The sequence below is a fragment of the Phaethon lepturus genome, unplaced genomic scaffold (genome assembly GCF_000687285.1).
Source record: "Phaethon lepturus isolate BGI_N335 unplaced genomic scaffold, ASM68728v1 scaffold9401, whole genome shotgun sequence".
Classification (NCBI taxonomy): domain Eukaryota; kingdom Metazoa; phylum Chordata; class Aves; order Phaethontiformes; family Phaethontidae; genus Phaethon; species Phaethon lepturus.
In genome coordinates, this window is record NW_010519814.1 from 3,116 (window position 1) to 15,145 (window position 12,030).

The window sequence follows — 12,030 nt, forward strand, 5'->3', positions numbered from 1 at the left end:
GAGGAGCCTCCAGCATCTTGGAGATGATTGAGTCTTGGAGACGATCAAGTCTCAGAGAGGGTTGAGCGCTGGTTGTGACTCTGATTTCATCTCTACCCTGGGGCACGTTGTTTAAAGGCAATGTGTTTTCACAGCTGTTGAATTGCCTGCTGTACATTTGCGGTGAGGACTGTTTTGTAGAGAGCTGCTTATATCTTTTATAAATGATAGGTGGTGAATTTACTGGAGAGATGTAGCTCTGGATCACAGATGGCCAGGGTTTGGACAAGGCGTGTCTGGTTCTTTCTGGTTCTTTGTGACTTTGCCTCCATGTCTGAGCCAAGACCTGTTGGTGCTGGTGGAGCACTCCCTTCTGTCCTCTCTCCTTGCCCCTGCCTCCCCCTCTCTGAATAAATACCTCTGAGGCACCTTGTGGAAATTTCCCTGCTGCATATTTTCCTTTAATTTTTTTTTTTTTTTTAAACCTCTTTCCTTATCTCCTGCGTCCTCTTACAGGACCAACTGCCTGCTGCCAAGAGCTAAATCCAGTCCTTCTTCACCACCGGCTCCTACACCCCCATGAGTTCCCTAAAGAGCAATGCCAGGCTATTCCCACTGTCATTCTCCCACCGGGGACTCGCCTTCCAGCCCCTGGCATGAAAAGCCCTTTTGTGGGTTGCTCCGAGACAGTAACCCTCTGTTTTGTCCTTTCCTCTTCAGCCGGATCTCCTCAATTTCAAGAAGGGATGGATGTCCATCCTGGATGAGCCAGGAGAGGTAAGCCCGGGGCGGGGGTCTGCCTCTCCCCCCTGCCCCTGCTGCCAGAGATCCCCCAGTGAGCAGCTGTTTTCCTTCCCCCTGGCTCCTTGCAGTCGCTCCCGCTGCAAAAGGCTGCAGGAAGCCTTTGGTGGAGGGGCCTCGCTCTGTGTGTGGGCACGGGGGTTCACCCAGTGCCCCTGCCCCAGCTGAGAGGCGCAAGGGAGAGTTGGAAAGGATGTGGAGGAGCGGGAAGAGAAGGCCGAGAGGTCGCGGCGCAGAGCATTCCTACACTTCCACCGCTAACTGCCTATCCGTTTCCCTCCTATCTTTTCCCTTCCCTCCCCCTGCCCAATCCGCCTGCAGTGGAAGAAACATTGGTTCGTGCTGACGGACTCAAGCCTGCGGTATTACCGGGACTCGAACGCGGAGGAGGTAAGCATGGCCAGCTGTTCTCCAGCCCTCTTCTCTTCCCAGCCAGTGGGGAGAGGAGCGCGGCCCTGGCGTGACCAGCTCATGCATGGGAGAAGCGGCAGTGTCCTCTCCTGAAAGGTGCTGGAGGTGGCGAGTTGCTCTTTGCTAAGGGGTGATGAAGAGAATGGGTGTCTGAAGGCAGGGTGTCAGAGCCTGGGGGGGTTGTCAGTGGTGGGAGGTGAGGAGAAGGGCTGGTTCTGTGGCTGCGCATCTCTGACGCTCTCCATCCACACTGCTGGCTGCCCCTCAGGTTAAAAGAGGCCATGCTGTGCCGGGGAGCTGAGACTGGCACCTGAGAGCTGTGGGGTGAAGGCAGAGGTGGCCTGCACTTTGGTTAGGGTGCCGGCAGGTGACCGGGGCTTTTTCAAAGCTGGGTTTGCACTGATATCCTAGCGGGTGGCTGTGCTTGCAGGCTGATGACCTTGATGGAGAAATCGACCTCCGCTCCTGCACAGACGTGACAGAGTTTGCGGTGCAGCGCAACTATGGCTTCCAGATACACGTGAGTGTGCAGCACCACGTGGACACAGAGCAGCAGCGCCAAAGGACACTGGGTGGGAATTCATGCTTCTCCCACCCCGTGCCAAGATGCCGAGAGGCAAGCTGTGCAAACCTTTTGCTGGGACAGTGGCCCGGCAAGGCTGCTTGCTGACATGGGGGTGGCAGTGCTCAGAGACACGAATGCTGCCCGCCTACAAGGGAAGGAGGAGGAGGAGGCTTTGCAGGGCTGGCTGAAGGCTATGCTAGAGGTGGCCCAGGAACCAAGCTAAATGCCAAGAGTGTTTACTTGACCCGTTGGCCAAGGCAGCTTCTCTAGAGCTGCAGGGAGGGAGTGGTGAGTACTGCAGATCTTGGTGTAGCCTGGCTGACCGTGCTCTGTGTAACAACCTGTATCCTGGATCCAGCCCCAGTACAATCCAGTCCTTGGCTACTTCGTGTAGCAGCAGGAGGTGGCTGCTAAGGCAGCACAGAAAATGGTATTTCTGTGGGTGTGCAAGGTTGGGCACTTCACGGTCTGGGTTTCCCTGTGGCCTGCTGCTGTCCCTCAGCGCTGGTGCCCAGCTCCCAGCACCTGAATGGCTGGATTGCACTGTCTTACGTTTGGACAAATCTGCCGGCGAAGTTTCTTTTGCCTTTGCTTTGGGGATGGTCTCATGGGGGATATGTAACGGGCTTCCCCACAAGGAGCGTGTCTCCACTCCCACCCCTCCACCTGGCCCCAAGGGTCTCTGAGACAGTGGGTGGCCTCTCTGATACTGTCCACCACCCATGTGAGCAGGTGCCTGGGGGTCTTGAGGAGCGAGTGGGAGCTGCCTGCACTTCCGCTGGGCACTGACAGGGCCTCCTTTGCCTCCCTGTTGCAGACAAAGGATGCCGTCTTCACCCTGTCGGCAATGACCTCAGGCATCCGTCGCAACTGGATCGAGGCTCTGAGGAAGAACGTGCGCCCGATCAGTGCTCCGGACGTCACCAAGTAAGAGCTGTCCCGCGCTGCTTCTCCTCTTCCCCCTCTTGCTGCCTCTCTTCCCTGACAGGCAGGGACCAGCAAGGCCACTCTGGAAATCCATCCACTCCTGGATCAGTCCTGCCCTTCCCTCCTCCCGAACATGTCCTGGATACACCAGCCGGTGGCCAGGGTTGAGCATCTGATGGCTCCTGCTCCTGCACCTGCTTTTTGTCTTGCCACATCAGTTTAGCCCAGTTTCTCCACCAGCATGGCTGGAACTGGGGTGAATCCTCCCCACACCATGGAGGAACCCATTTCCCTGAGGGATGGGATGCTACAGGCCCAGCTCCATGCTCGGGGTGCAGTTTTGTAAGGCTGGGCTGAGCAAGAGCTGAGCCTTGAGCAGCTGGCGGTGCCTCTGCCGGCATCCTTTCCCACAGCAGATGCCTCTCCTTCACTAGCTGTCACTCTGCTTTCAGGCTCTCCGACTGTGATAAAGAGAACTTCCGTAACTGTGTCCCCCAGAAGGGCTCACTCCGGACAGAGGAGCAGCAGCGGCCAGGCTTGGGCTCCGAGGGGAACTCGAAGGGCAGTCACTGGAAGGCGGACGGGCAGCGCCATGCTTTTGACTATGTGGAGCTGTCTCCCTTGCCACAGGACCCTGGGAATCAGGGGTCCCTGCAGAGGACGAGAGGGAGCTTGAGGACCTCCGACCGAACTCCCAAGTATGAGGAGCTGGAGCGGGATCTGGCTGTCCGTTCGGAGGAGAGGCGGAAATGGTTCGAGACCCCTGATGGCAGGGTCCCAAATAGTGATGGCCTGGTGGGGGACTCTTCCCACAAGGCACGGGAGCAGGACCTCCCCACTCCCCCACTTTCAGAGGACCAGCGGATTCGGCTGAATGAGGAGATAGAGAAGAAATGGCTGGGGCTGGAACGCTTGCCCTTGAAGGGCTCGCGGCGGGTGCCCTTGACAGCACTGCTGAACCAGAGCAAGGGGAGCCACGGAGACACCAATGAGGCACTGAAAAAGGAGGTAAGAGCATCCATCCTCTCTGAAACTGGGATTCTGGTGGCCCCTTAATGTGGTCCCTGGCAGCAAGACTCTGCAGAAGAGCAAGGCAGAGGTGCAGGGAGACGTTTGTTCTTTCTGGCTCCATTTGCCACCTCTCCAGTGCATGGGAGCTTTTGCAACCAGGTAATGTGAGGCTGGGAGACCTTCTTTCACATGCCGGGAGGCGTTCCCCAGGCCACGTTTTGATCTAGGATAAGTTAGTTGGTGGCACTGCTTGCATTGAGTCTCTGTTTCCTGGGAGTATATTCGCAGCCTCTCTTCTCTGGCTGTTCCCAAGCCTGCAAGTGCTTCATCTGCCAGCCTTTGAAAGGAGCTGTGTGCTTGTCTGTCATCCCAGCTGTGTGTGCAGCGGTGGTTTCCTCCAGCACGATCCACCTCTGGAGGTTGGGATGTCTCGTCCCCTCCTTGCTAGTGCTTATCAGGCTGGGACTGGCTTTGCCAGTTTGGTCCCTTGGCAGGCTGCCATTCCCATGGGAAGCAGACATCTCTGGCCGTGCATAGTCCTCCCCATCCCTAAGCCCAGATGCGGCACATCGGTCAGGTCGTGGCACTTCTCCACCCCTGGCTGAGCATCCTCTCTCCCCTCCCTGGCGCAGGTCCAGTCGCTGCGGGCGCAGCTGGAATCCTGCCGGGCCCGAAATGAGAGCCTTCGGGACGCGGCGAAATCCCAAGGAGACAGCCATGTGCCCCGGGGGTACATCTCACAGGTGAGCAGGGTGCCAGACACGGGACCCTGGGGTCACTCCTAGTCTCAAACCAGGAAATGCTGGGACTCAGCTCATTGCGGAGCAGGTATCGCTAATCATTGGATTGCTATGGTGACCCTAACTGGGCCCACTAGTAATCTATGTTAATTACATAAAGGCTGGTGTGTTGCCTGGCCTTAAAGGGGCCAGAGTGTGAACAGGGAGAAGCAGGAGAGTTAGGGGAGAGGTGAAGGATCTGCGCCCTGCTCTGTGCATGGGCACAATGGTGGCCTGGGCTGGGGGAGTGAGCTGTCTTCCAGCTCGGGAGCGGGTCAGCAGCTTTCTGCCGAGCTGCCTGAATATTCCCTGGTCGTCTGCAGCTTACCACATGTGGTTCTTGCTATCGGAGGCTCCCGAATCCCTTGTTAAAAGCAGTCCGTCAGGTGCTGGGGAGCTCCTGTCCCTGCCAGAGCCGCCTGAGCGCTGAAGGTCACTTTGACAGCACAGCCCATTCGTTTGCTGACATGGCATGTGGGAAAGCCTGCAACAGCAGAGTTTGCTCACGCTTCAGCCTCTCACTTCTCTTTGTTTATTTATTTTCCCCCTCCATGGACTCATCCAAAGCAAGCAGGGTCACATCCCACAGGGATTTCCTGGGAGGAGGCTGCTGTTCCACCACACCGTGGGGATTTCAGGATGTGCCCTACGTGTTCAAAGATACCAGGGGGAAAGAAATTTGGGCTTGTGAAGCCTGTTGCAGCGGGTTGTCTGTACCTAGCCCAGATAAAGAAAGCCACAAGTCCTGTAGCACCCAGACCAGCCACTTACCAGTCATTCTGTCATCTTGATTTAATATTTATAGCTCACAGGCCTCTTTATGATCAAAAAAACCACAAAAGGAGTGGGGAGGAATGGCACCTTATCTTCCTAATAACTTGACTCAAAAGGCCAGCATTTCACATCTGAGGCCAAACTTGGCCTTTCCCCAAAGAGCTCATTCTCTCAGTCTGCCAAGATTCGCGGCCAGTCTGTGGACAGCTCACCAAACTGATACCTCACCTTTCTCTTTGGTCAATCTGTGACGCTTCCCAGTTTCCCTCATCTCAGTAAGGAGGAGTAGCCAGCAAGGACTTGCATTCCCACAGCATGTTGCAGTGCCCTTTATATCAGCCTCCACCTTAGTACTGGGGGAAGGAATGGGGCAGCAAGGGCCTGTTGGGGGATGTGATGGCTTCCTGGCTCTCTGTTGATGTCTTAGAGGCCCTGGCTTTTTAAATAAATACTCTGTCATGGTTTGGTGGTGAACAAATCCATCCTGAGGGGCTTGGGGCAGTGCTGCCAGTGTCTGGAGGGAGAGCGGAGGCATAGTTCCAAGGTGGGAACTGCTTTGCTTTGCTGTAACACCAGTTAACCACAGCACTCAGCTTTGAAAGAACTATCCCCTTGGTCTCAGAGATGTCAGAAAGGAGGGTGAGCTGTGTGAGGAGTATCCCTAACCATTAGGCTTTGGGGAGGGCTCTTTGGCAGCCTCTGTCAGGCTGCAGGGCAGTGCAGGGTATCACTTTTCAGAAGAGGCTCAGTTTTCATTGATTCTGGGGGATGTTACTTCATTTAAAAGGCATCTGAGATGCCATACTTGCTGTTGATCTCCTCCAGGCAGGCAGTGCAGCCTGGTGGAGGGTCTGCGCTGGGGTGTTATGCACATTATTCCCAGCTTTTGGCCTAAGAGGGACATTCCTATCTTGTTGCTTCAGTTTTAAGAAAAGCAAGAGGAACGAACGTTTCTTCCTCTACAACATGTGAGGGTGTTGCAAGATGTGTGTCCCTGTCAAATGGTTGTGTTCGGTGGTAGAAGTGCCACCTTACTTTCAAAAGGAAAAGTCCCTCCTGGGAAGTGGTCTCACTTCTTTCAAAATGGCCCTGGACTCAGGTGAGGTTTGCAAAGGCAAACATCAGCCCAGGCAGGTGCCTGTCCTGGCCCAAGCCCTTCCTCCTGCCCTCCTGGTCCCTCACCCCTCCTTTCCCCGGCACGGCAGGAGGCCTGTGAGCGCAGCCTGGCTGAGATGGAGTCATCCCACCAGCAAGTGATGGAGGAGCTCCAGAGGCACCACCAGCGGGAGCTGGAGCGGCTGCGGCAGGAGAAGGAGCGGCTTCTGGCAGAGGAGGCGGCAGCGACAGCAGCAGGTAGGAGCAAACACCAAGCTGTTACACTGCTCAGGTGGGTCCTTCCCGCCTCTCCCAAATGTTTCTTGCCAGAAACCAGTCATCCCAGTCATCTTGAGCCACCCTGCTCACCCTACTGGTGTGAGGCTGATGCTGCTTGAAGCATGAGCTTCGTGTTCCTCGCACCTGTGCTGTGGGGGCTGTTTGGGGGGAAAGAAATGGGGTCTTGCCTCTGTGGATGGGTGGGAAGAGGCCAGCCCCTTCTCATAGGCAGGCAGGGCTGGCAGAGGTGGCAGGAAGCTCCCACACTGCCCTGCTTTAGTCTCCTTGGCAGCATTTAGTGCATCAGGATGATCCTGGGGCATAGAGAAGGTGGGGGATGCCCTGAGGGCAGAAGGGGAGGAGGAGGGATCTGCAAAGACAGGACTGGGAGTCTGCAGTGGCAAGAGCTCAGCCAGTTCCCTGGCATGGTTTCCCCAGATGTGCCGGAGCTGGCACTATCTGATCCCCCATCTCCTGTTGTCCCCCTCCACAGCCATTGAGGCACTGAAGAAAGCCCACCGGGAGGAGATGAATAAGGAGCTGGGCAGGACACGAAGCTTCCAGCAATGCAGCTCGGTCTCAGATGCCCTCCAGAAGCAGCACCAGTAAGAAACCACCTCTCCCGCTCCCCTTGCCTGATGCTGCTGCCCTGTGCCAGTGTCACCGCACTCCATCTGCGGCCATAGCCCCCAGCTGTCCCTCCTGCCCCCTCCCCAGCTCCCTCCCCAGGGGCAGTGGGTGCCCAGTGGTGACTGCCAGGGCTGCTGGAGCTTAGGGCAGGGAGGTTTGTCCCCTGCTTGTCTCTTTTCCCTACAGCACCTTTGTTTTCTCTGTAGCTTCCTCCCTCTATTTTCTTTACTGAAAGCTCCTCCATTGCTCCTGCATGGCTTGAAGCTCCTAGAAGCACCACGCTCATGTGTGGGAGGGTGGGAACTGAAGCCTTTGTCCACAGGGAACACCATTTTGTTCCAATGACAGATTTGGGCAGAGGCTGCCTGTGTCGGGGAGAAGGCAATGCCGGTGGCCAGGGGATGGTGAGGGTTCTGAGGCAGCAATGAGCCGGCACCTCTTTGGCAGGTTGGACGTGGATTCCCTGAAGCGAGAGCTGCAGGTGCTTTCTGAGCAGTATTCCCAAAAGTGCCTGGAAATTGGGGAGCTCACCCAGAAGGCAGAGGAGCGGGAGCAGACGCTGCAGCACTGTCAGCAGGAGGGGAAGGAGCTCCTCCGGAAAAACCAGGCAAGAGAATGGTTTTCCCTGCAGAAACTGCAGAACACATTCCTCCCTTGCACAGCCCCTCTGTTAAAACTCCCCTATTTGTTCATATTTCTTCCCTTCTGAGATTTTTATCATCTGAAAGAAAAAAAAATTAAGAGTTAGAGGCTGTAGATGGGCTTGCCTTAACTGTTTTTAAATATGGCAAGTGTATTCTGCTGGTTATAGGTGCTGCCATTGCCTGTGAGCAGGGGTTTACAAGGAGGTGTCTAAGCTGGAGTGGGGCTGGCATGAAGATGGGAGGGGTCAGGACAGCAGAGAGGCCTGTGCCATGGCTACTCTGATGTCCTTTGGTTTTGCCTGCAGGAGCTTCAGACCCGCCTCTCAGATGAGATCGGCAAGCTGCGAAGCTTTATTTTGTCGCGGGGCTCTGGGGACCGCTCTCCGCACAACAATGAGCGGAGCTCCTGCGAGCTGGAGGTATGGGGGTCCCCCCCCAGGCTGCCCACTGCCTCCATCCCCACCCCGTGCCAGGGGTCTCCTCCTCACCACGGTTTTGGCTTGGAGCGGGTGGGAGGGGGTGCCGGATGGAGCAGCGGGGCCGGTGCAGGAAGGAGGTACGCAAGCTTCCCCTCCGCCGCTCTCCCAGAGCACTCGCGCCGTTTCCTGCCCCAGCCCTCCTGGCCCTTCCTTCCTTTTCCACCGCCACGCTTGTGCCGGAGCCCGCCGGCCTTTCTAAAGCAGTGGCTCTGAGTCACCTCTGGTTCCTCTCCCGCCTCTCCGGTCCAGGTGCTGCTGCGGGTGAAGGAGAACGAGCTCCAGTACCTAAAGAAAGAGGTGCAGTGCCTCCGGGAGCAGCTGCAGATGATGCAAAAGGTCGGTGTTTTCTGGGAGCCACTGGGAAAGCAGAGGAGAGGGGAGGGAGTGGAGCATCAGGGATGCATGTCAGCAGGGTTTGTCTGGTTTGATGGAATGCCCAGGCCAAACCCTCTTGTCACCTATGCTCCTCGTCCCTGCTCGCTCCTGGAGCGCACAGCAGCCACGTGCTCTGAACAGCGTGGGCTGGCATAGACTTAACCTTGTACAAGGGAAATGTCACGGAGGCTTTGCTGCTGGTTTCCCCAGATGTATGCACACGTAAGCATGGACAAACCAGGAGCCCTTCTTTTCCAGGTGGGAAGCCTGCCATGCATTCCACTCCCAGCCACCTTCTTGTCCCCTAGCTGTCCCCTCGCTGGGTGGATGTGTTTCCTTGGCCACCATTGCTGGGTGTGCTGCTCCCTCCACTGGCAGCAGCTCCTTCAGAGGGATTTTCAAAGACCCTTGCCAACAGGGAACCTGAAAGAGGCTTTGAAATTCAGTGATGCTCCAGGAGATTATAACTTTCTCACTTAAGCCTTTTGCCATATAAATGGCTGGGACCAGCCCTTTCAGCGGCCTGCATCTCTGGTGCGGTTTATATTTCCCATACAGCTGGCCCAAACACACACAAGCCATGGTAAAGCCCACATCGCCTCCTCAATCTGACGCTAGACCCCCGCTGCGGCTGAACCAGCGACTCTGCTTTACTCCCTGGCTCGGGATTTGGGAAGCACTACCTCCACGCTCTTCTTCGTGGTTTCTGCATGGCCCAGATGGGCATGAGCTTCAAACCCACAGCTGGCGCTCCCCTCATCACTTGCTGGCCCTTCTCCTGCTGGGCTCGTCTTGCTGCTCCCCTCCCTAATATCAGCCCTAAAACCTGCTGATCCCTTTCCCTCCCCTGGCAGGATAAGAGATTTGCCTCAGGGAAATACCAAGACGTCTATGCAGAGCTGAATCACATTAAGGTGCGCTCAGAGCGAGAGATCGAGCAGCTGAAGGAGCACCTGCGCCTGGCCATGGCGGCTCTGCAGGAGAAGGAGTCACTGTGCAACAGCATTGGCGAGTAACGGTGAGCACCGGGGCTGCATGATGTCCCCTGCAGGTGCAGGTGGCTGAGACCGGCTGCCCCGCTTTGACAGGGGCATGGGAGCTGCTGGTTCTTCCTGCTCCACTCAGTGCTGAAACTTTAGGCTTAAACTCTTCACCTTTGCTTCTTGCATCCTCTTGTCCTGCACCCCTGGCCCTCCTGTTGTCCCTGATGTTCTCCCAAGGTCCCCAACGCCCTTCTCGATGTGCTGCTCTTGATGCTTCTGCATCCAGCACCAAGTGCCGCTCAACCAGCCTGGAGGTGGGAGCCGGCCACATGCTGGCCTTCGCCCCGTGGCTTGGGTGACAGCGTGGGGGCAGTTACACGTAGGTGATGTTTCTGCTGCGTTTGCCTTTGAAGCGGTTTCCCTATCACAGCATGGAAATTTCAGGTTTGCATCAAAGCAGCCCTGACTAGACCCAGCCCTCCTCCCACAGGTATCCCTGCCATGGCTGGGGAGGGAAGCAGGGTGACAGGAACGAGGGTGTCCTGTTGTCTGGACCACTTCTGTTTCTTGCTTGGATGCCATGGCCATCGGGATTGGGGTCACCCTGTTCTGCCAGTGCTTTGCTGGTGGGCACCGAGATGAGCGGGTCTGTAGCAAGGTGCCAGACAGCCATCTCCCGGGGGAGCAGAAGGGATGGCATTTCTGCCCTTGATGGAGGCTTTCTAAACCATTTCTGATTTTGTCTCTCTCTAGGTCTGCTCTTCGTTTGTTTATCTGTTCTTGTTTTGTATTTGCTCCATTCCTCACTTTTGGGGAGAGGGAGGTTGAATCCCATCCGTTATCGCCTTGCCGAGTAATCCCACACACCCCCCCAACCTCCTCACTCCCCTCCCAAAGCTTTTTTGATGAACCCCTTTTGCCTGCATACCTGAACACGTTGTTTGGACTGGCTCCTTACATGCACCTTCTTCAGGATTTTATATGTGAAAATTATATTTTATAGTGGAATTTTTTTCCCCCGGGAAGAAGGGGAAGAGGAAGGGGAAAATTTTTAACTACATCACCAGGATTTTCTAACCTGAAAAAGAGAATCTAGTTTTTCCCCCCCTCCCCATCCCCATTGCTCCTGGCTACGCAGCCACCTTCGGCATGTATTCCCTCTCTTCCAAATATCTCTGCGGCCCCCTGGGATGTATGGCGAGGACCACACTCCCCCCCAACCCATGCCACCCCCAGGGACCTGCAGAGAAGACACGCAAGCCATAAGAGGGAGCTGCCATGGTAGTCTGCCATGGACGTGCTTGCCTGGGATTTTTGAAAGAGGAGACTTTGGCAAGAGTCCGCATGATCGAGCTCTCTCCGTGACTGTCCTTTGGCTCCTTCAAGAACCTGAATTGGCAGGAGCCCGGAGCCACGAGGCTTCTCCTTTCTGGGGAAGGGGAGCTGTGAGGCTGCTACTGCACCCACTGGAGCCAAACCCCCCACCCCAAGGTGGCAGCTGCTGCTGCTCTGCTGTGCCCTTCAACTTTTAACTTAATAAAATCTTCCCCTTTCGCTGAAAAAAATGTGTTTGCTGAGGGAAACGTGTCCCTAACCCAGTGTGGCAGTGGTGGTGGGTCATTTTTCCAGGTTCCCTGGAAAAAAATTTGGGGCATCCTGACCCCTGTCTTCTCTCCCTCTGGATTTGGGGAGGGAAAGCAGCGGCTCCCAGTTCCTGGCCAGAAAGTGAGAGGAGACTTGCAGTACTGTTATCCAGCTGTCTGCTCCACCTTTTGGTTTGGGCGAGAAATAATCTGCTTCACCGCACTGCTCCGAAAATCCCACGTGGACCCTCAGCCCCACAGAGGAAGAGCTGAGCCTGGGATGCCATAGTAAATCCAGTATCAGCAGGGGCAGGTGGTACTGCGAATTACTGGCAGAGTAAACAGTATGTATAGAACCTGGGGGAGATCAAAGGGATCTCAAAGGCTTTCCTCCTCCTGTTTTTGGGTGAAGCACATGGCTTTTTTGGCAGGATGGAAGACCTGGGGGTGACTACTCCTCGTTCAGCGCCATTCCAGTGTAAACCTGAGCTGTTGCTCTGCAGAGAGGCTGCTGGCAATTACAGAAGAGCCCTAATTGTGGGCTCATGCCAGGGCTGGAGGCACCATGTTAAGAAGGGAAGGCAAAGGGCTCAGGGAGGACCTTGGATGGAGGTGGCAGATGCGTCGGCTGGGAGGCTGGAGTGCTGTGAGATGAGATGGGAGCGGGGTGTAAGGAGATGGTGGCAGCCATAATGAGGAGAGTCAGGAGAGCTCA

General features: G+C 56.0%; 1 protein-coding gene across 1 annotated transcript; it reads left to right on the forward strand.

Moving 5' to 3' along the window:
- Positions 1–699: 699 nt before the first annotated feature.
- Positions 700–9,765, forward strand: TRIOBP (TRIO and F-actin binding protein; the record flags this gene model as incomplete). The annotated part of the gene is made up of 12 exons (XM_010297162.1): positions 700–756; positions 1,102–1,170; positions 1,622–1,711; positions 2,574–2,683; positions 3,136–3,691; positions 4,327–4,437; positions 6,453–6,600; positions 7,115–7,226; positions 7,699–7,858; positions 8,201–8,314; positions 8,624–8,710; positions 9,604–9,765. Coding segments are annotated over 12 exons (1,776 nt in total), but the record flags the coding sequence as incomplete, so codon positions are not given.
- Positions 9,766–12,030: the final 2,265 nt, after the last annotated feature.